General features: G+C 39.0%; 1 protein-coding gene across 2 annotated transcripts; it reads left to right on the top strand.

The window, feature by feature from the left end:
- The first annotated feature begins 658 nt into the window (after positions 1–658).
- LOC131473900 (pantothenate kinase 1-like) lies at positions 659–23,707 on the top strand. 2 transcript variants are annotated; one of them, XM_058651510.1, is made up of 8 exons: positions 659–1,647; positions 11,340–11,486; positions 11,627–11,832; positions 12,526–12,779; positions 14,878–15,054; positions 15,785–15,908; positions 17,994–18,119; positions 18,241–23,707. In XM_058651510.1, exons 1-8 carry the CDS (start codon positions 1,344–1,346, stop codon positions 18,298–18,300), a joined length of 1,398 nt encoding a protein of 465 aa, XP_058507493.1. In that variant the 5' UTR covers positions 659–1,343; the 3' UTR covers positions 18,301–23,707. The 2 variants fall into 2 exon arrangements, with proteins under 2 accessions (XP_058507493.1, XP_058507494.1); XM_058651511.1 differs by lacking the exon at positions 659–1,647 and adding an exon at positions 2,161–2,339.
- The last annotated feature ends 1,044 nt before the right edge of the window (positions 23,708–24,751 follow it).

Raw genomic sequence — 24,751 nt, 5'->3', positions numbered from 1 at the left:
GATACTGATTACAAACTCATATCCCCCTTAACCACAGACAACATGATTATTCATGTTGAACCAGAAGAGGGCAGGGTTTGGAGACTCCATTACTCTAGACTGAGATAGGCTTAACCACAATCTCCACATTTATGGCTTTCTCCTCAGTGAGTTGTCATCTTCTGTAATCTCATGACCCTAACTACCCTCCAGTTTTTGACCGTTAGATGGTGGTATACATGGTACTACAACATGATTCTGTCAGTGACCGAGATAATGTCTGAACACTACTTTATATTTCATGGTACTGGTGTATTGTATAGATGTATGTAATGTATTATTCTTCATGGCATTTCCTAATCTTAATGGTATTTCTTGTGGTTTTTATAAAACCACAAATGCAGTTTCAACAGTGGTGTTTACTTTCTCACTTTGTGGGATTACGTGAATCTGAGCAGTCTGAGCAAAATTTGTCTTTACATCAATCATTTGTAGAGTTGTGGAGAAGAAAGAAAGGCTGATTGAATTCTTTATCAAGCAGAGACTGTTGTAGTTTGACCTTTGATTACTGCAACACAAAACTAACTGCATGCTATTGTATCACACAGCTAAGGCACAAAGATCTGTGAAGGGAGACCTACAAAACAGCAACAGTATTTTTTTTCAGAGCCAAATGATGAAAGAAATACATTTGCATAATTGGCTGCATCTTTTTATAGTGACATGTTGACTGGTGGCTTTGTGCCTGAGGAGGACTGCATGGAATGAGGATGACAGCTAGCAGCGACGCTCAGAAATAAAACGCACACAGCTGCACGGTCGGACCCGCGCGCGCGCGCGAATGTGAACGCGTTGGCGTTAATTTAATATTTGTTTTGCGAGTGCTGCTTCTGGAGTGTAGCGTTACCGTGTCGTTTGCGCCAGCAGCAGGAGAGAAAACCGGTCGGAGGAGGTGAACGAGTTCGCTCCTCGGTTGGAGGAGCTGGTGTGACGTAGCACCACATACACACACATACACGCCGGCTACTGCGTCGCCTGCCAGGATCTCAATGTGGGGAAATGACCGCAAGTGACCTCAAAGAAAACACTGTATTGTAGCGCTGCTCGGATTTTTATTTTGCACAACATTAAAACGAGAATGCGTCCTTAATTTTAGCTAGATATTCTTACGGTAAATCGCGCTATATCGCGGGGAAAAGTGCGCTCTGTGTCGTTAGCCAATCGCCCGAGTGTCTCACTAGCTTGCAAGAGGCTAACATTAGCTAGCTACGCTAAGCTAAGAGCAGCCCAGTGCTACGGCCGGCGCTTCTTGTATTCCACTTCCCGCAGATGCTAAGCTAATTTAGACGGGGCTAGCTGCTGCCATGGATAAAGCAAAGTCATTGGCAGACAAGAAAGGAGCGCCGGGACCTTTTCATGTCAACAACGGACAGAGCCAGAGGGGGCTTAATGGCCACGTCGCTGTGGCCGCAAATGGTGGCTGCTGCGGCGGCAGCGCGTTCGCCTCGAGCGCCGGACCTGGCTGCAGCAGCGGCGGTGGCTGCAGCAGCACCACTTTTGACAGCATGCATCACCTGCACCGCGGTGACGATGCCGAGTGCAACGGGTCCCCGGCCAAGAGGTGCCGGATGCGGAGGAGGACTGAGTCGGTGAGACGGAATAGACCCCGTAAGTGTCACCCAGCCTGCAGGAAAGCACGTTTTTTTCCTGCAGCTGTCATTGATTTTGAGTGTGTGTGTAAGTGAGACTGACTGTATTTATGAAAATGTTGTGAAACAGTGTAAAAACGATCGAACGGGGTTTGCACAACCATGCTGTTTAGTAACGACAGGGCAACATCACCATCTGACACCCAGTGGGACTCGTTACACTGCCTTTTTATAAGCCGATCCTCTGGTTTCGTGGTTAATTTGAGTTTTCGATCATCGAGAGCAGAGCGTTTCTTCGTCTCTGTCCAATCTGTTCGGCTTTCGTCGTCGTCAGGGAGACCCCCTTTTGTTTTTATGAGCCCACGGTTGTGTTGGTGCGCTCTGATTGGCCGGTTCTCGGTGGTGAAAAAGCTCCTGATTAGTGGGCTTGGCTTGACTCAGCCAATCAACGCCCGTCTCCTGTCTTCAGAAGGCAGACTGACCACGCCCCTATGTACAGGTCCTTTTAGAATGATGAGAGTAAAGATCATCCAGGGAAACTTAGCAGAATGTAGTAAAGTATCGCTTTCTTCGTTGGCTGACACTGGTTTGCTTCACTTCTCCTTTTTCCGGAGTCATTGCTTAGTCCTTTTTTGAGTTACATATTTTTGTTTTGTGTTTCTAAGCTGATATTTTACCTCATTATGAAGCTTTTAGGGGAAAAGAAGCCTGGTAAGTGTCAGTTGGTTTGTTTTTAATTGAATTGAGAAGTCCTTTGTATATCAAGACAACTTCAAACTAAAAACTTTTGACTTTTTACACATTTTCTTCAAGTCTCTCTTTAAAAATGGACTTCAGCATATGTAAACAAGCAATGTATGTGTTATATTTCCCAAGTTAATAATCTGTATATGGATAGATGAATGTTTGATGGGAATGGAGATGAATAGGAAAAGTGTGTGCACTTTGACTTTGACTGTCAGTCTCTTTACTTTTTTAAGTCATGCTTTATATGCATAATAATTGAGCAAGTATAAGTCTAGTCCAATCTCAAAGTATGTCTATCTCTTAAATGAGTTTTTAAAGATTTAAAAGAGTTAAATGTCTGATATTTAGTTGAATAATTGTATTGCTTAATCAGGTAGTCCTATAAATCAGTGACTGTGGGGTGGTGGTGGTCTTCACTGTCACCTGTGAAACCTGCCCTCTGAGCATCAACTGGAGGCCGGGCTGTATAATATTTCAATGTTGTTAAACTTGCTGTCTGATCTTAAAACAAGATTTGTGGGCCATTATTCTCAGAACCGGAATCACAAATTCATAAAAGAAATAGGGTCAATTCAATTTTAAAGACAACAGAGTCGACATAAAGATTTTTTCAGAAAAAGATCTACAATAAGAAACCCTTTGGGGATGAGCATTCAGTTTGACATTCGACCTGCAGCATCATTATTTTGATGATACAGTGCTTTACCTTTTCTACACTGTAGTCGTTAGCATTTGTGCTAATTTGTTTTTTCGCCAACTGAGTCCCTCCAGGCTGTATGTTCTATAATATTTATTTAGGATTGTTTACTTTAGACTACATCCTTTTATAGTTTGACAAACACTCCCCAACTTCATTATGGGTTCCAATGCACTGAAGCTCTGAAATCTTAAACCCGTTTAAGAGTTAATTCCAGCTTTTGCTTGTAGTTTCAATTAACCAGTGTTGACTCTAGTTTGTTGACCTTAGTTTTTTTTTGTTTGTTTTTTACCATAATGTTGAGTTTTATGTTGTTTCACAGCAGCTGCACATCCTGCACTTCCCTTTCTGTTCTTGATCCCTTGATTGAAATTCCTATAACGCGACCTTGAAACCTTCAAGAATGTTCAGGGATTTTGGTGGCAAAATGAATATATAAAGTTTAGGGTTTTGACAAATTATTATTTTATCATTGATTAATCTGTTGATTATTTCCCTAGTTTAGTTGTTTGGCATATAAAATTTCAAAACAAACTTTGGTATTCTTTGGTATGTTAACTTCTTGGTGTCTCTCAACCCTCAAAATTTTAATGCCCTTAAGCTGAAATCAGATTACTTTGATGTTTTTTTTATATATATATATATGTAAACAAACAGTAATTATTGGCAACTAGTTTAGTGGTTAAATACTACTTGGATTATGTATCTGTGAGTGAGATGATATTTAATTTTCAAGTTGCACTGAAATTAAAAGTTAAAGAACCCAGTCATAAACCAGGAATATCATAATCGAAATCTCAACTATACACAGACTTGACATTCTGTTCTGCTTGCATAATATAGTGGTGTGATTATTGATAGATTACTTATAAAGTACTGTAGAAGAGGGTTGTTACCTTAAACTCACCACTGACAATGTGGTGTGGTTTTCTTGTCATATGTTATTGATAAGATTATGTAATCAAGGTGCAGTAAATTTTGAAATGTCCAGTCAGAGATTTTGTGCTTCATGACTGAGTTGTCTTTCGATAGACACCAGCCGTTATGATAAACCTAGATAGCACTCTAAGCTTTTGCTCACCAAGGGCCAACCCTGGAATGTATTATTCCCCTTGGGGTGTGATTTTTCACTTTTGTCCGCAGACTCTTCTGTATTTGGGGCAGAGGAGCACTGTTATTTTTGGTAACATTTCGACTGGTTCCTCTTTGTTCACACCAGAAGCAACTTGGGAGAAAGTTCATCAAAATTGCCTTGAAACTTTAACCTCCAGTTTAACCCGCTCTCGTGTGTAACCGAGCAGATATTTTCTTTTTATACCTTAGGTCTTTTTAAATGTGTGTATATGGAAGTTTGGGGGACATTACGCATTTTTCACACAAAAAAATTACGAAAGCAAGAAGAACAGACAGGGAGGGTTGTTGGCAATTACATTTTTAAAATTGATTCTCCAAAAGGTCTAATACCGATGTCAAAGTTTAAAATTAAAATTGGCCCATATATATGTATATATATATATATATATATATGATATTGATGCTTAATTTCTTTTAATTATGATGTTCTTGTAGCAGAGACACACAAAAATCTGCATAATAGAAATGACTGTTATAAAGTATTTCAATCCTTAACACTGTAACTTTAACCTTTAATACTACCTTTGATCAGAAAAATAAACAATCTTAATCAACTGTTTATTCAATTGGAAGATATTTTTAGTTTATTGCCCAGATAAATCATTTTTAAAGTTTGGTACATGACCAGATGTCATGGATGGATTAAATCAATTTTGCACACATACATTTTAGCATGTACTGTTGAATTCAGTCTGTGTTATCCAATGGATGTGGTTAGTTGTGACCAAAGAGGTGAAAGAGTAATCAAGGTGAGATCAGCAGCTCAGTTCAAGGAAGTCAAATAACAGCGGGAGAAAGAGGAAGGAACCTATGGCGTATTTCCACTGGCTCTACTCGCCTTGCCTCGCCTCGGCACGGCACAAGGCGAAAGTTTTTCAACTTTAAGTAAGCATCATTATTTAATAATCGGCACGATTAGGTTGCATCTCCACTACAAAAAAAGTACCTACTTAATGTGGGCGGAGTCATCACTGCACGTGTGAGTGAAACTGTGGTCACTTGGTTTTATACGAGATACACACAAGTGACTAGTGACTTTACACCAGACTTCTGTAGTTGTTGGAGATTAACCCACGTTTTTAGGATTGTTTAGTAGTTTGTAGTAAGTGATCTACGATTCGGCCCCATTCGTCTTGATTTGTGTGTGGGACGTCTCTTCCTGTGACGGCACTCTGGCCAGTCAGTGGCCTGCAGTCTGACCAATCATTGCATAGTACCTACTCGGCACGCTTTTGGAACCTCGCCTGAGCAGGTACTAAAAATAGTACCTGGTACCAAGTACTATGCTAGTGAAAGCGCTACTTAAACCGTGGCGTGGCGTGGCGAGGCGAGTAGAGCCGGTGGAAATGCGCCGTTACTCACTGACTGAATGCTGCTTTCATATGTAAATGAGACACGTTGCTTTGATGGATGTGTTGCACCATCTAATCTGCTGTGTGAGGCCGCTTTGGAGTAAAAACCGATAGCTCAGCAGTATTCAGTATGGTATCTTGTTATCAGTCTACAGTATCTAGAGGGCTTCCTAAAGAGACGCAGAGAAACATCACCAGAGGTGATATGATAAAGCTTTTATCATACTGGAAGAACACTGTTGTTGTGTTTTTCTTCTATTGTAATTCACATGATAAATCTGCTGAGGAGTTGAGCATTAGCAGCAGTGTATGATTTTCCATGTTGTGCAAAACCAAGGCACGGGGTCTGCCATGTTTGGTCTCAGTGTTTGAGGTATTTTTGACACAGGTAATATTGTGTGTCTGTGTTTTGACTGAGTCACAGAGAAATTAAGATTTTGTCACAGATAACATGGTGATGTGATGTAGGACATTATGGGAAAGACATATATTACTGTGCAAACACCAGTTTTTACCAGTAACAATATTTAGGGTTCCATTCCAGCTTTAAGAAAGCCAGGGTTGTGCTATTGTTCAAGTGTTAGTGTTGGTCACCCTAAATACTTGACACTTTATCCTGTGAAATCTGTTTTCTGAAAAAAAAAAGGTGCTTGTTTCCCATATTTTTGTATAGTGTTCCAACAAAGTGACTGAGAAATAATTAGACTGTATGGTCTTTATAGCATTGCTAAAACAACACGTTGGCCACCATTAGATGCACAACAACAAGAGACTATAGCTTTTAGCTGTTTGTACTGAAAGGTCATACAAGTTGTGCCGTGTTTACAACCCATTTATATAACTCCCCTTTAAGTGGTACATGTTTGTAAGAAGGTTCTGCCAAGGGCAACTTGCAGATGTATCCTGAAGACATTGTGCTAACAGGTTTCAGTTATGGTGTGGGGGTAATTTTTAGGTAAGCAACAAGGGTAATGTAACATGTAAATCAAGATGAGTGGAACTGCATGGCACACCCGAAAACCAATTCAACTACCTTTTGTCACTGTGCACACACCTACAGGAATACTTAGCCCTTTGGGAAAATGTGTGGCGTTGCAGCAGCCCCAATAAAGCAACAGTAGGTGAGATCAACTAGAAATATAGTTTTAATTGTTGAGTTTCATCTGCAGGACAGTGAAATTTATATAAAAGATGAATCATTAAAATGCTTATGTCCTGTCACACCTATGTGTGTCGTGGTAAACTTTGTTCTTATTTCAGGTCACAGTAGAAGTCAGGAGACCAGTAAGAGTAGAAATATTTTCCAGCAAACAAGAAGACACTATTTAATACAATGGGATAAAAATCAATTTGACCTTTCATTTTTTTCAACTTTAAGTAAGCATCATTATTTTATAAGAAGCATTTTATTGGGCAATGGTGATGTTTTTTCCTCCGCTTTCCCTCCAGGCTAAAGGATTTGTAACATTGTTTACTTTTTAGGAATTGTCTGCTTGCGACAACATTCTTTATACTTTATATAAGAATAAAGAACGTTATACTTTCAAGACTTTGTTTAGGTTTGTGATAAATGTTTGGTCTAACAGGTCGTACCTGTGTAACTTGCTGTCATATAGTGCAGTGTTGGCAGAAATTCACCTCCAATGTAATGCTGTATTATGTTTCACAGCTGCTGCTCTTGAAGTAGCTCTCTGTTCTTAACTCCTCTCAACAAATGAGTACAGATCCAATCCCAATGCCATCAATCCTGCCTACCTTTAAACCATAACATTAAGGGGCATAACAATACATTTAAAGGTGACATTTTATCAAAAAATAACTGTGTGGATCCAAGTGAGTGTGAAAAATGAATAGATTTAAACCTGCACCCGTGTTTATTGTAGTGACATGTACTTGTTTTCTAAACAGTACTGCAGTAATGGTAGAAATTGTGTGTTTCGTAGCAGTAGTACATCAGTGGACTATTTGCACCAAGTGTATGATTTTGTCAAAAGGAGTAGTTAGGTAGAGCTGCAGCCAATGATTATCTCCAGTGAATCATTTGCTCTATACACATAAATCCTCTGAAAGCACTTCCAAAAAAGGTTTCCAAAGGTCTACACTGACCTTTTTTATGTTTGTTTTATCACATAAACGAAAAAAAAATAAAGCTGAAACAATGATTCAATTAAGTGAATACAACTGTTAAAATAGTATAGATAGATACAGATTTATGTTTTTTAATAATATTATATAATTATTAATAAAGCAGGCCAAACCTTGCCCACATGCTAGACAATCATTTTTATATTGGTGTGTCCTTTGTGTATAAACACGTCCTTTTCTTCTTATCACGCTAACATACTGTACAAGTTTTGTTCTTGTCTTTTGTTCTATGCTGTCCACACCAAGCCTCTGTGAAACCTGAGATTGTCCTTTAAATAACGAGAAACTTCATAGAAATGGTTGTCCCTGGTAATCTCCGAGGTCATGGATGGAAAGCTTAAACAGTTAACAGCATGCTTGTGCTGGAAATGATATTATAGACAGAGGAGAGTCAGGACCAATACCTTTCACCTACAAAGGACACAAATCACTCCTTAACCCTCCTAACTGCTCTTTGTCACACTGATCTTTGAGTGAACGCTCTGTGCGCATGTGCTTTTTAAATAGAACATATTTGAAAAGCTTTTACAATTCACAGGTTAAGCAATCAGTGTTTCAGCCTTTCCCGGTGATGCTTTACTGTCGGGCAGTAACACCTGATGGCCCGGTCAAGGAAGTGTTGGTGGGAATCACTGAACAGTTGTAATTACCTTGTTTGTGTTAAGTTAACCATGGGGCTTAAGTGAACATATGAGAGAAGGAATGTAGGTCGGGCTTTTAGTCAGTGTTTTAAAATGTTACTGACAGCCAGCTACTGTAATAGAAGCAGCAATGTTTCCCCCTGGCATTGTGTATTATTTCTGTTTGTTGTTTTTCCACTGCACGTGGGGACGATCGTGTGAGATCACTGACAATAGAATCTGATGAGGACACATTTCATTCTGTAGGGTTGGATCATATGGCCAAAGGTTATTACAATAAATATTTTCAAATCAGTCAGTATCAATAATTATCATGATAAATTGTGTGGTCAAATGTATTGACCACAAAATCCTGTCTCTTTTAAGCGTATCACTCAGTGTTTGATTGCTTTAACCACAGAACAGCCGAGATTTATCTAACAGGCTGTAAAACGTATGTGTGTGTGTGTGTGTGTCCACAAGACATAAGCCAGGTTAAATTTAAAAAGAAACAATGGAGGATAATTATGTAGAAGATGAAAATTTTCCTGGATGATTGAGATCAGTGTTGTCATAAGTGGAAAATAACAGATAGCCTAGTAGAACACATTCACACACATTTCGTTAAACAATTAGCAAAATCAAGCAAGTGGATTTTGTAGAGCAGAATCTTTGCTTTCAGAGCAGGTCAGTAGGTGAGAGGGAACAATAACAAAACATCAAGTAAACAGTAGTAGAGGAGCTAGATTTGTCCCCCCCCCACCCCTAGCATAAAAGGTAAACGGACACCAACCACTGTGGTGGAACAGGAGCAGTTGTGGAGGGTAATACAGCAGGTAACAGGAGCAGCAGTAATGTTGGAGGTGATGGTAGTGCACCGCCGACAGTCACCCTGATGGTATCAGTTTATAGTCGGCACGAGAGGCTTCAGGAAAACAAGTGCACTCCAGGCCAGTGATGCTGTTTAATGGAGTTCAATACAACATAGGTCCATTTTGCTGTCGCTCCTTTTTTTATTCACACTGTTTAAAGAGCGTCACATCTGTTGTCAAGTTTTATATTGTCACTCTCTTAGTCAGGTAATAAAATCAAGACTGTTTATCTCTATTTGGAGAGCAGATGTTGCATCATATGGATATAATTATTAACACCATGAGAGGTTAACTAATGTATAAAACACATTTGCAGGTGGTTCACTCTTAACACTCTTGTCTCCAATCTCAAAGTGGACTTTGCATAATTATGATGGACATAATTAACTGTGTAGTGAAATAGTCAAATTTCTGTATTGTCATCATGACAGAGCTGCGTGGAGGACCAGGGTGACATAAGAGTGCAGAGTTTTTGTTTTGCTGGTAAATGTAGTTAAGGCAAGAACTTAACTCACTTTTTTAACTCTTAATTTACCTTTAGTGGAAACATATCTCCAGGATTTTTGTCCTCCTTCTTTTGTCTAATAAACTTAGTAATTAGTTCATAAGTTTCCATCTCACAATAACGACATATACTTAGTTATTGGTTTTATAAGAGCAGTTTCTCTATATCAGTGTCAGTTTGTTTGTATGGTTGTGTCTTGGTGAATGTGGGTCGGCCTGTTATCATGCGCCAAATATTTGCCTTCGACACATTCTTTTGTTGAATGCTGCTGTTTTTCACGGCCACGTTTCAGTGGCCACACTTTATCTGTAACAGGGTTGTCATTGTTGTAAACCGGAGTCGCACTGATTGGTCAGAGTGACACCCTCCGTATCGAGTGTCTCGTGTAACAAATAAAAAACATGAATGTTTCATTGACTAAATGAGCGAATGACGAGTCTCCCTCTCCCTCTCTGACATGAACTGCAGTAACCCTTGTTGTCTGACTGAGACTGAGTTATTGGTCAAAAGAGCACACAGTCCTCACTGAGTGTTCACCTGGAACAAGGAGTTAGTCAGACGAAAGGCCATTAAAGAAGCACAGCTAATGTTGTTTTGCTTGTTTACTTTTGACAGTCTATCATATCTGATAAAAAAAAAATGAATTGGATCTTTACTTTTGAGAAGCTGAGACATGATTTTCTTAAAAGTTGCATGTTGCTTCTATCTTGATTGAATTATGGAGTAATAGTTGGAACATGTTTTAGTTTCTGCACCCATTGTGGAAAAAAATTTTCTCACCTTGACCTGTGGGAGGATGCAGGAGTTTGACGCTCTTAATCTCATTTTTCCTACATGGTAACTCAATATTTTGAACAGCATTAAATGGAGTTTTTCATAATATCATAAATTTTTTATTATTCTCTTATTCGGTTCATCTGCCCTGTTCTGTTTATCTATTATATTCATAATTGACAATGTAAAATATTCCTTTTACAATGTTGTAAAACTAGCAGAAACCCAATTTTTAACCACTCGAGTTTCCATTCAACTGAATCCTGGTGAATCTACAACAGACTAATGTACCTCCCAATTAAAATGCTGCAGTTGTTTTGTGGTGCACTGCAAATGTCTTGCTGTCCTTTTCTGTCCATGCCATCGCGCTGGAATGGAATTAAACTGATTGAGAAGGCAGCAAACATTTGAAAGACAGGAGCAGAAGAGAAGGAGACGGTTTAAAGGAAATAGCCAAAACAAAAATTAAAAATCAAACCGGAGAGAGATGCCAGTGTTGGAGTCAGAGGAAGAAAAACAAAGATAGATGGTGTGTGTGTGTGTGAAAACGGGATAGAAGCTAAGGGAAAGAGAAAATAGGAGGCTGAAGTGTGTGTGACACACAGAGACAGATGGGGGGGGTCTGTTACCATGGAAACTGTGGCTCTTACTGAGCTGTGGTGGTTTTCCTTTTTCTTAGCCTCTTGTGCAGGAAGATTTTTTTTTGCACTGACCATATTGCCCTTAGTCTGCAGCAGTTTTATTCAGCTCACTAATATCATACTGCTTTTGTGAAACCATAATCAGATTACTCAGGCTTAAGATCTGCTGCTGTTTGATTGTTGTTCTACAATATTCTTTACACCTCTGTCTCCCTCCTCCTCAGCTTTCCCCTGGTTTGGTATGGACATCGGTGGCACCTTGGTGAAGCTGGTGTACTTTGAGCCTGTTGATATAACGGCAGAGGAAGAACAGGAAGAAGTGGAAAACCTCAAGTCTATCCGTCGCTACCTCACCTCAAATGTGGCCTATGGTTTGTCTACGCACACACTGTTAATCTCATAAAGACCTCAAGTTCAGTAGTATATTTTTTAAAAATGGAAGCGTGTTTGTTGCACATTTGGCCAGAATCTATATTGGAAAAATAAAGGTTCTTCTTCTTTCGTCTCTCAGGTAAAACAGGCGTCCGTGACGTCCACCTGGAACTGAGGAACCTGACCATGTGCGGCAGGACGGGGAACCTGCACTTCATCCGCTTCCCGACACAGGCCATGCCCCGTTTCATCCAGATGGGACGTGACAAGAACTTCTCCAGCCTACACACAACACTCTGTGCCACCGGCGGCGGCGCTTATAAGTTTGAGAATGACTTCCGATCGGTGAGTGAATAGTCTTATGAAGAGATAGGATAGAGAAGTTGTTGAAATAACTTTATACCAGTTTGAATATCTTTTGAGTTTTTCAAATAAAATAAAAAAACAGCCATTTTTCACTGTGAAAATAAATTGTTGGTTGATTGATAAGTTAAGTTACTGATCAAGAGCTTCTTAATTAGCGTCGTACTACCTTATACCAATCTCTGAAGGACTTCAAGAACACAACTGATGCAATTTGAAACAGTCAAATGCTATTTATCCCTTACCTGCCCCGATACAAACCTATCCCTAGGTTCATGAAGACGGCATAACAAGTTGAGGTTGTTTGTTTGACTGAAAGTGGAGATGTTGTTTGCTTTCCTAAAACACAAACAACTCATTTGCATAACAGCATCGGAAGGAAAACACATGGCAAACACTGCACACCACAATTCTGCTCCCTCATTAGTTCAGCAGAGAGAGGAGATCACACTTCCAAGTTTATGTTGCATTACCTTGTTATATGGGACATTATTTTATCACTGACTTTGAATTAAAATATCCAAATGCCCAGTTACAGATGAAATACTATACCCTACTATATATAGAGTATATGTACTGTATTTACTGTACACTCTGTGTAGTGCACGGGTCTTGGTCATGACTTGGTTGTGGTGAGATTTATATATTTGTCTTCGTCCTTCATTTGTGCTGCAGATGGCAGACTTGGAGCTGCTGAAGCTTGATGAGCTGGACTGCCTGATCCGTGGCCTGCTGTTTGTCGACCGGATGGGCTTTAACGGACACCCAGAATGCTACTACTTTCAGAACCCGTCAGACACCCAGAGCTGCGTGAAGAAACCCTGCACCCTGGACAACCCTTTCCCCATGCTGCTGGTCAACATTGGCTCCGGGGTCTCCATACTGGCCGTGTACTCCGAGAACGACTACAAGCGTGTGACTGGAACCAGGTGAGAAGGAGAGACGACTGTGTTCACACTGTTGACTTTTTGGCTGATCAGTCAAGTTTCTGTTCTGTGCAGCAGCGAAACGGAGTGACAAGCAGGAGATAATTATCACATGATGGGAGGAGAGCTGAATTATGAATGTTTTGACAGTCCACCAACAGACAACAACATATCTGAGAGAGAAAAAGGACAAAATGAGCAACAGCTGTGCCAAGATGCTGCACATAGGTCAACAATAAAACAATGGCATTTAACACAAAGTTGGATGACAGTGCACTCATTGTCAGTTCAAGAGTGAGGCTGCTCACAGAAATCTAACTTCCATGCTCTGAGTCAGAGCTCTGTTGATACTGATCTGACACACTCATATTTTCTTCTTAAATGTCCATTGTAATTGGTAAAACTGAGCTTTCACAAGTTATTTACCTAGTGGTAACATTTGCAAGTTACAAAATAATAACACCCACACACTTACAGAGGATGTTCCAGCAAAGCTAAAAAAGCAAAGGGCTCATCAGGTGATCATGTGTTATCATCTGATTTAATCAAACATTATATTTCAGAGCAAAGTGTCTACATTCAGCACCTATCGACAATAATCTAAACTCTTGTTTATAACGGAGAGATAGTGAAACAAATGCTAATGCTAACCAAATAGACTAGGAACATGTGCTGAAATAAATAATAGCCCTTTGGGCTTTATTAACTATTGACTTTAAGCCCTAAATCAATACGTTTGGATCATTAGGTTGATTTTGCATAAGAGAAAATGTGCAAAAGGTGAAGGATTATAGCTTTTTATAGCTTCAGTGAATCTGCCAGGTCAGACAGAATCAGTTCTTTGCCGTCCTTCATCTATTATCATTAACTGTACCTTCTTGTTATGATGTAACCTACTGGAAGATATATGGTGATTAGAAAGTGAACTCTTGAATATGTTAAAAACAAGACCCTGCTTGCATTGCTTTTGGCTGATACCCAACATTGGTACAGGTCGGAAACTGTTCAAAGAAAACTTTAAATAATAATTTTAACTAAATCATAATGTTGACTGTTTCTTTTGTAGGAGTAAAATATTGATTGAAATGCATGAAATAAATTAATTGAATTTGTTGAAGTGGGTCACCACAGCGAATCATCAGCATGAATGTATTATTGGCAGCTTAGTTGATTGGATGGAAATCTTCAAATGCAACCACTAACATACGTCTGCTGTAGTTAAATTGTTTTCTAGTTAGATTATTTTTGTCCAGAATATCAGCTGTAACCTCTCGCCATCCCAGTTCACACATATGTAATGTTAGGTACATGGTGACGACATGATGGGAGCAGCTTGTTTATCTGGGAGGTGAGGTGAGGCAAAGTTGTCTGTTTCCAAGCATCAGGATTTTCTCTGCAGTAGTTTGCTTTGCTGAACCACTTGATCAATTTGCATGCCATCAACAGCAAAGAAAACACAGCAAAGAACTCTAAAGGCTAAAATGACATGAATAACACTTGTTTAAACTGTGACACATATCACTTAACTGTGTTTGAGTTGGGGATGCTTCAGCTGCCTTTGGGACAATTGAAACAACATTAATATTTATAAGTAGAATTTTCTATTTATAATATTTTATCTAAAGTTGTCAGTAGTGCTTGTTATGTATTTTGGGATAGATGTTTTTTTTTTATGAATTACTTTAATTGTTTGCCTCCTCGTCTCCATGAACATAATTTCACTCTAATCATTACTGGGATCATTTGAAGATAATGTATCCATCCAATCACAACAATGTTTCACACACACAAAGACCTCTTTATCTGAGAGAGTGCAAAACAACAGTGTGTAACACATTTTATAAATTAAATTAAGACTAATGAAGTGTTTATACAGTTTAGAGACACTACACTGTAATAAGGTGATTGGTATCGGCAATTTGTAAACGGTCCTTGCGCACTCGTGTTTTGCATTTTAAACTTGTTTTGTGAAACGTATTTCAGTTCTGATCTGTCATGAGTCAGATCAGCTGGTGATCTGAACGTAGCCTCATTCACGTCCTTTATCTCCCTCACATTACCTTATCCATCCTTAGTTATCCTATTACTCTCTTTTTTTCAGTCTGGGAGGTGGCACATTCCTGGGCCTTTGCTGTCTGCTGACAGGCTGTGAGACGTTCGAGGAGGCGTTGGAAATGGCCAGCAAAGGCGACTCTACCAATGTGGACAAACTGGTGAAAGATATCTATGGAGGAGACTACGAGCGCTTTGGCCTGCAGGGTTCTGCTGTCGCATCCAGGTGAGTGTGATGAAGGTTTGTGACCTGAAGGTCAGCAAGATACTAGGTGCTCACAGTTGTAAATACATAAATGGTTGTTGATTTGCTTGACTAAAAAGTCGATCTACTTCTTTCCCATTGTTGGGAGAGGTGCCATTTATTTCCATTGGTCATAAAGTGGCCTAAACCAACCAGCCAAAGTTAGAAACACACTTCTAAAGTATTTATCCCTATCAGTGTTTATATTATTTTTGTATCCTCATCAACTCTCCTTTATTCCCAACATTTGAACACTCCAGAATCACATCTAGGAGTATTTATTCCTTCATAATGCTTGTTTAACCATCATGCTTTATTAATGCTTTTAATGGCAAACTAAAAAAAAAAAAAAAAAAAAATTGCACATTCACACACTTAACTCGAAACACACTCAAAACATTGTTTTGTTAATCTGGCCTTGGCATGTGCACAGTAAACCCTCAGCCGTTTGACTAAAGGTCGATTCATAAAACCAAAGACAACAGCAGATTATAATCTCTGTTTATTGTTATGGTCCCACATTCTGTCATTAACTGAAGCAAAACACACTCATGTTGACAAATGATTCTGTGCCTGTTTTGGTCTTTTATTCGTTAAGAGTTCATCAGGCTTGTAATGCACAATTATATAATAATATCTAGGAAGAAACTGTGTCTCCATTTGTCTCTGTTTATTAACATGTGTAATGTGTTTTGTTTTTGTTTTTTTACAGTTTTGGTCACATGATGTGCAAAGAAAAGCGAGACAGCATTAGTAAGGAAGACTTGGCCCGGGCCACGCTGGTCACCATCACTAATAATATAGGATCCATAGCACGGATGTGTGCTGTCAATGAGGTACACACACACACACACACACACACACACACACACACCTTTAACGTAACCAGTTAATTGACCAAACCAGAATTCAAATCTTAGCCCTAAACTTAAAGGAATACTTCACTGATTTGTATTTAGCTTTGTCTTACTAGAACAGGGGTAGTAAAATTGTGCTTCCCAACCTCAGTTTCCCCTGAGTTGAGAAATATCTTCATTCTTTTCTATGTTACGTGCCCACCAGTGACACTTGGTCCTGTTAGCGTAACTGTTAGCAAAGATGGCAGACACTGTTCTGGGAATGAGGTCCCACCCCCCTAACAAAAAAAAGAATGAAGATATACTCGACTCAGGGGAAACTGAGGTTTGGAACAACAACTTTTAATATATTATAAAAAGATACATATAAAAATATTACCCCTATTTTAGTAATACAAAGCTAAATGCAAGTCGGTGAAGTATTTGTAGTTCCTCAGAAAAGAGTTTCTGCCTCATTAGGACTAGGTTTTGGTCTCCATGAGGACTACTGGGCCTAACGAGTTCAGTGGTTATGCCAGAAAAAGGTCCCTAAGAGGTGTCAAATTAAAAGTAGACACACTGACACACTGGACTTACATAAAGAAAACATAAATGCACATTCTCAGTGTACATATTATAGAATATTTAATTTCTAACCTTCACAAGCAATAAAGAAATTACTTTTTTTTTAAAGCATAATTTTCAAACTGTTTTGCATAGTTTTAAGAAACTACAAAATCCAAACTTGAACATTTTTATTGACTTTGTTGTATTGTCACCTTTTTTGCATATCAGTGGGCTTCAGTATTTTTTTTTTTCATAGTTTAGAAATACATAACATAAATAAATGAAGATAAAGATTTTAGAATTTGATTATTCAAGTTTCCCCATGGCAGCAGTGTTGTTGTGTAAGGAGTCAGGGATGAGCCTGGAGTCTTTCTGTGTGCTGTGAGCTTCTTTACAGTGTTGCCTTGTGGCATGGCGATCAAGCAGCATTGTACAGGGCTATCACTGCACACAGACGTGCAGCAAGGACACACACACACATACTCACCAGTGTGTTTTTGATTTCAACTTATTTTAGATGTTGGCTTTCTTTTGCCTTGAAATAGTTTTATGGGGAAATGGCAAACATTTATAGAACATTTGCAATAAGAGATAATTACGTCATAAGAAGTTAAAGTGAGCAGTACAATAAAAATAAGTCAATGAACTACAAACAATATTGACCTTTCCTCTTACCATGGACGCAACGTTTTAGTCTCAATCCTCTAAACACTTGCCCTGTCTGACTTGAAATCAGAGTACAATGTACCACGTTTTATCAGAATTTAATGGCAGCGGTTTTATTTTTCTTGCTTCATTGTTCTCTTTAAATATTAGTCGGTGTTTGATTGATGGACTACAGTATGTTATTATGACAATGAGTCAGGAGATTTACTGGAGTCTCGTTTTTATGTTCCCTGGCACCACCATGTGGTTTGGAAGAGGTGTTGCAGTTTTATCACAGTCTACACCTTATTTTACATAAATAAGTAATTTATTAGATGATCCATGACCTGAATTTTGGTGTTGTCAGTAGGTGGAAAACTTTAAGTCACTGTCTTGCATCTGTAAATAATATTGTGGTGCTGTCCAAAGTGGAATTTAATAACTAAGATATCGACTTTCACAAATGTAAGGCCCAGTTGATAAGTTGATGTGTAAGAAATTTTATTTTTTGCCATTGTCTTACTTCAACTTCTCAAATGCATATTTACAGTATGTAGGTACTGTATAAGTCAGTTATGTATTTAGGTTTTGGACTGGATGAAACTTATTATTCTGTGGTTTTTCAGCTTCATAAATACAAATATTTTCTGGTTTCTTTGCTCCATATAAGAAAGCAATCATTAAAGCTAAATCATTTTGGTTTGTAGAAAAAACAAGATATTTTGGAAACACATCAAGGTTTTTCAACATTTTCTGACATTTGACAATTGATTAATCAAGAAAATAATCTTTAGATGCAGCCCTAGTGTTATTGTGACACAGTCTAGTGACAATCTTTTTTTAACGGCTCTCTCTTTTCTTAACGCCTGTCAGAAAATCGAGCGTGTTGTGTTTGTGGGTAACTTCCTTCGTATCAACACTGTGTCGACGAAACTGCTGGCCTATGCCATGGACTTCTGGTCCAAAGGACAACTAAGAGCTCTCTTCCTGGAACACGAGGTGGGCACTTGACACTGTAACTCCAGTTTTCACATAAATCAAAGACACAATCCCACCTTAGTGAAGTGCTCTTAGGTCTGTGTGTGTGTGTGTGTGTAAACGGGGCAACGTTGTGTTTCAGGGTTACTTCGGAGCGGTGGGGGCGCTGATGGAGCTGCTCAAGACAACAGAGGACCCGTGAAGGAAACCGCACGACATCACCAATCCTCAACAAGGTGATGTCGTCCACCCCTGGAAGATGTGATGTCATCAACTGTTGATGCTGTGACGTCAGCCACTATTCGACGCTGCTGAAAGGTCCACTTCCCAGAGGCCACTAAAGGAACACTAAGAGAGAAAAACTGAGAAAAGCCATTTTAATAATTTAACAGCTGTAAATAGTGATAACCTCTAACATTTATTGTCTAAATTTCCCAAATAGACCCCCCCCATCAAAGAGGTTTTAATATTGTAATTTTTAATTTATGGTTTCCTATAATTGGCTCTGCTGATTCCTGTCGTCACAGAGACGTATATTATTTTAGCGTGTTCTGTTTTGTTACTGTGTGTGAGTTTGTGTGAACAGCTACTGTAGCGTTATGCCCTAGAGACTGTGGTGAGCCGAGCGGCTGTTTGTGCAACTGTTTTTTGTTTGTTGTTCTTAAGATACAGTGTTTGCACAGAAATTAAGTTACTCTTGAATGTTTTTGGGCATTTTTTTTTTATTATTATTATTATTACTATTATTATTATTATTATTAATATTATTATCACCAGGGACTCACAGAAACACAACTCCTCCCACCCTCATGTCAGAGCGCACATGTGCACCTGCACTCAGACAGTTTGGTAATGCTAACTTCTGGTTGTTACTGATGCTATAAAGACTGCAGCTGTGCAGGTTATCAACGGTTCAGGACAGCAGGCATTTTGTTGTCGCCTCTTTGTTGCACAAACAGTCGCTCCCGCACACTTCGGTCCTCTTAGGAGTGCACTGAAGCCAAAACCTATTGAGATTTGTACGAAACAGTCTTTAATTCTCACTGTTGTTCCATTACGCATGGCCTTTGCTCCGTCGTTGGTCTCCCCTCCGTCTCCCGACAGTATGTGCAAAACAGCACCAACAACATGGTATTGCCACACATGCATTGTGCTCCTTCTCCTGCTCGGTTAAGTGTTAGACAGTGGGACCAAGACATTGTCTTCCAGTAGATCTGCATTGTTGAGTTCTGTTGAGTGGCACCACTTGTCCAGCTCAGCAGCCTGGGTTTGACTTTTCTGAAATACTATGGGTTGTTTATTTTATGGGTTTGTTTTTTTTTGTTCTTTTGTGTGTCCTTTCTGTCTCTCTTTACTCACACTGTCTGATTGTCTTGTTTCTCGGACACTTGAGCATGGTTGAGCCCTGAGTGCTCCTCGTCCTCTAGCTTCTCTGCCACCCCACTGCCTTGATTGGGTGTTACATTTTGATGTAATGAAGCATTCAGGCTGAGCTAATGTAATGCTAATGCCTAAAGTCAACCCTGGGATTTAAAAAAAAACAAAACAACAACAACTTGACAATGGGGACCAAGATGCTTTTCGATTGGTCGCCCCCTCGTGTAAAATCCACTGATGTAGGAACAGAATCCGTTCATCCTCCGTAGATTTGTCTTTACTGTTTAATCGTGGTGATGTTGTGCATGACGGTTGCTGAATTGTCTGTCATGCCGCATCACACCCAGTATTTTATGCTTATTTCTTATCAGCCATGAAACCGTTGATCAGGATGATCCACACTAATGCAAAAGTAAAACTCTAAGACTTGAGCTCTATGATGCTCAGTTTGGATGCTTCTGTCCAAGAACATTCATAGCCACACGATGTCGTGTTTCAATGCATCTGCTACTGTGTCTCTGTCGTATTTTAATCAACCGGTGACAAGGAAAAATCAAGGAAGTAACTTTTATTGAAATGTCTGTAACAATATCAAGAGTGGACAAAGGCATCTTACCGTAGCTGTAAATGAAATAGTCATTGTAAAGCAGCTGCCATCATCATCAGTTATGAGACACTAACAGTGAATTCTGGATTATTTATATTTGTTTTAAAAGAAATGTGGACCACAGGTGTCCAGCTTCCTGGTTGGTAGTGGTGTCCATTACTGCCTTCTTCTGGATTACTGTCATGATAACGACCTTTCACCCTTAACTTCTACCGCCTTTCATCTCCGCTAATAATCCGAGCAGCTGAACTGCTCTTAAACAGCTGGACCGTCCAGTCTCCACTGTGCTTTTTCTTGTTGCCACCATCTTCATGCCTTTTTTTCCCTCCACACTGAGAAACCAAGCTTTTTCCCCTTAACTGGAGTCAGTCCTGTCTCTCAGTTATTGAATTATTAAGTAGTGATCCGCCCAAGCTATCACTGCTAACACATTATAGTTTGATGTTCCTCAGTGTTACTGAGCTGGACATTTAAGTGTTAGTCCAGCACTGCAGATTCTCTTCACAGGACCTTGTGATCTGTTCATTTTACCTGTTGTATAATATTATGGTGAAATCCTCTTCATCTGTCTAAACATTATGCAGGAACTCTGTGTTATTGGTGAAATGCACAAACCTTGTATTCATCTATCATATACATGCACTACACTTGGACATCAGTAAATAACCTGTTTGCTGCTATAACAGTTCTGTTTGGATTTGAGGGTTTTTGGTTCATTAGTAGAATAATCACATTTACACAGTAAAATCCTCTGTATCTAAAAGTAGTTGTTTACCCTGTGAAAAGAAAGAAAATCGATTTCTTTCTATATCCTGCTCATTTTCAGCCACATTTTCCTTTTTTCCGTTGTTTTTCTTGCCTTGTCGGACGATGTTAGTGGCCTCGACCTGTCGGGTTCCACTCAGCTTTAAAACCAGGCTGGTGTTGGTTATTTTGTGCCACCTTTCTTTTATTCTGAAAACCCCCTGCAATCTGTTGCCTTCACCCTCTGTTATCCTGGCTACATCACACATGTGCCCTTCACTTTTACGTGGGAATGCATTTGAGTTTCTTACATCCTGAATTTAATCTAAGTGTGTTTTTCTTGTCTGGGATGCAGATGTATTTTGTGTGTCTGCTTTCACTCTTTTTTTTGATGTTTTGTTGTGTTTTGCCATTGTTATTGTTTTTATGTTGTTTTTTTGTTTTTCCTAAAGCCACTTTAGATAATGCAGATCATCTCTAACAAGTACTGAAATTTGACTCCTTTCCATCATTTCTTTTAAATGTTTTGCAGTTTGTTTTGGGAGCAATTTTTTTTTGTAAGAAATGTTATTTTATGTCCTATTTTAATCCTGTTCGTAATAATCAATGTGAGTCAATCTGCTTTTCCCCGTGTTCTTTTTAAATATTGTTGTACTTAAATTGTCTTTGGTTGGCACAAAAAGAACCAGTGTGACTGTTGTCAGAAATGTAAATCCCTGCCATTATGCTCTGTCAGTGTTCAGACTTGGTATTGACATCTGATCATGTGTAGGTCCCCGATCTGTCTCGGATGTGTCTTGGAAACAGACGTGACCTCATGTGGTCACCGGGACCGTGGAGTTCAAATACAATAAGATCGCAATGGACATCTGTCAATACCAGGTCTGAAAGGGACCCAAGACATGTTGTGATATGCAGCACTTAGTGATAATAGTGATCAGAGTCTCGGTACGCGTTTTAAACACTATATCCTTGCTTTTTTTTATCATTTTATAGTCGTGTGATTTGGGCCTGGTTTCAATGCTGTCTCTGATTGGGGAAGATAAAGGTGTGTACACAGGAGACATTTTAAGATGACACACAATCTCTACACAGAATATAGATGTGTTTTAAAATTGTCCTTGTGCCTGTTTGCTAAAATGTGTCTGGAAAACAAATCTGTGACATTTTCCAGTTCCTAAATTTAATATGCTCTGTATTAATGCTCAGCAGTATCAAATCCTGCGCTGTATCTGATATTTTTTCTGAACACTGTTTTAAATATGTTCTGTTGACTACATGATGGATTGAAGTCATGTTGCTAAATTGGCTTTTTTTGGTTCTGTTATCAGAAGTCAACAGTGGATGTTTGTTTGCTTTGGTAACTCAGTGAGTGAGGTGTGATTTTTTTGCCTTTCAGTAACCCTTTATTTTCTGGCATTCACTTCCCAATGGGACCACGTGCAGACCAGTATGAATTTCTCTGCTCTGTTTGGAGCTTGAAGCAACAGCGTGCAAAACGTTATGTCATCCATTGAGAAAATGAAACTAAAGGCTATGCAGCAACACCTCCATCAATCCCTTTGTCCCTGGCCGTTCCTCTGAGCCTGTCTCGTTTTAATTTAACTTGTTTGTCTACATATGCAATCCTGTGAGCCCCCCCCCCCCCCCCCCCTCTCGTAGACATCCTGTTTGAATCTTGATGAAAAGTGTTTCTCCTCCAGGGGTTTTCTATCCTGCTGATTTAGTTGTTAACACTATTAAAGGTGGATGTTTGCAACAGGGTGTTATAGAGGAAAGTATTCAGTCTTTTATTTTAATAGATTTATTGAGGCAGCCTAAGTCTCATTAGTGTGTAAATGTGGTAGCTGAAATAGTCTTGTTTTTATCTTTTATGGAAGATACCAAATTGTAAGCACCTTGTCTCTGTCAAACCTTGTGTCACATACTGGTCAACAGTGACAGAGTGCTCCTTTTGCTTGTTCTTATATATTTCATCGAGTTTCTTTATCTGGTGAAAACATCCTGTTGCATGAACACATCCAGCCTTTGAACTGTCGTCTGGAATGCTTGACTGGCAGGACACGACCTTTTCACCCTTGTGTATTTAATTGTACAGAGATTTTTTTGTAAATAATAGTATGATATATTCTACACCAGCAATCTGTCTGTTGATTTAACAAAACAACAACAACTTTTCAACTGCTCAGAGCCAGGTTTCCCAAACAGGACTTGACACTTCCATGTAAAGCAGACAGAAGATGCATCGAGACAAAACCACTTTGATCTGCAGCTTCATCCACAGCTGAACTCGAGCTCTATTAAATAATAGCTAATACTTGTAGGCCTGTGTTTTATTTAGCTTCTAGTATGCAGTTGATAGGACTTTTAGGTCTATATGTGTGTATGATTGTTTATGGTAGCAGTTAGGAAGCTGTTGTGCTCAATGAATTAATCCTATAATGTCAGTTTATTGTCACTTTATCACAATTGTTTCCAGGTCAAGTTGACTTTGATTTGTTAACAAAGACTTCGTTAATACCGAACGGTGGTTGAGAACATAATTAGTGATTGTTTTTAAAGAGGAAATTGTTGTTTTAAATTGCAATCCTCTTGGTTGGCGTTCATCTCAGTGGCTGCAGTCTGTCTGTCTGTCTGCTGGATTTCAGTGTTGGTGGTTCGCATTGGCTTTTCTGTGATTTAGATGTGAAGGTTTTGGGAAGCCTAGTCCTGGTTGTTGGCGTCAGTTCCGCTGCTGCTTTTAACTTGGGTTTGAAGAATAAAAAAAAAAAATATATATACAATTTTAAACAGGCTTCCTGCCTTGTGCAATGTGTATGTACTGAAGTGAAACGATTTTGTTTTTCTAAAAAGGAATTAAACTAAAACTGGATGAGGTCTATGTTTTTGTATGTTTCTTTATTCCTCTGTGTGTGGAATTAAACAAAGGACGTAGATAAACAAATGAAAAAAATATAAAAGACACATTCATCACACCATCCAATTAAGGCTATACCATTTACCCCCCTGTAAAAATATATAATTGCCTGTATGTGGCGCTGTAACACTGTCACAGAAATAGACAACAACAGTGAAGATGTGGAACATGCATATAAAGTTGTGCGCTCTGTAAACTCAATAAGAAGCAGACAACAATAATAAAGATGGCATCAGTGACTGCAAGAGTAAGACAGACGTGGGGCTATGAAATCATCCTTTTTTACTAAGTTAAAAAATCAAAGGGTGGATTTTGGAGATTTCCCTTTTCACTCTGGGACCAGATTTCCAAAAAAAATGCTGTTTCTGGGATAAAAACCTTATATAAGACAGGCCCTCAGTCAGGGCTGATAGTACAGTATTGCTTGGCAGATAAGAGACACTGCATACAAATAAAGTTCAAGGATGGTTTGGGTTCAGGGGGCCCTGAAACCCAAGCCTCTGAGCTACTATGTTTTTGCCACTAAGTTATTCATCCCAGTATTTTAATGGAACACTGGGGCCACATAACAGTGATTATATCATGTGGAGTATCTTGATAGGTTCCATTGTTTTTTTGTTTGTTTTATTTTACAAACAAGCAAATATAAAAATATTTTTCTGCACCTTCATTGTGTAGTCGGTGATTAATTAATGGGAAACTTTTCTCTGCTAAATTACGGTCTTTGTTATATTGAGTGTATAATTGCATTCTAAAAACAAACATGAATTTGTAGCATTAAAAATGTGTGCATGCTGTGTGTGGGTGTGCGTGTCTTTCATGTCCATGAGTCTTTTCTCTTAGATGGCCACACTAATAATGAATAATAATAACAATGATGGAGTAGCCGCTCAGCACTTTAAAGACACTAAAGCAGTGTGAACTAAAAGTCATATTAGTTATATGGTATAGTCATATTATACCACTGCTCACCCTATCATCACTGTAAGTGAAGGTGGAAAACCATTA

The sequence above is a fragment of the Solea solea genome, chromosome 15, assembly GCF_958295425.1.
Source record: "Solea solea chromosome 15, fSolSol10.1, whole genome shotgun sequence".
Classification (NCBI taxonomy): Eukaryota; Metazoa; Chordata; class Actinopteri; order Pleuronectiformes; family Soleidae; genus Solea; species Solea solea.
This window is presented reverse-complemented; position numbering and strand designations above follow the sequence as displayed.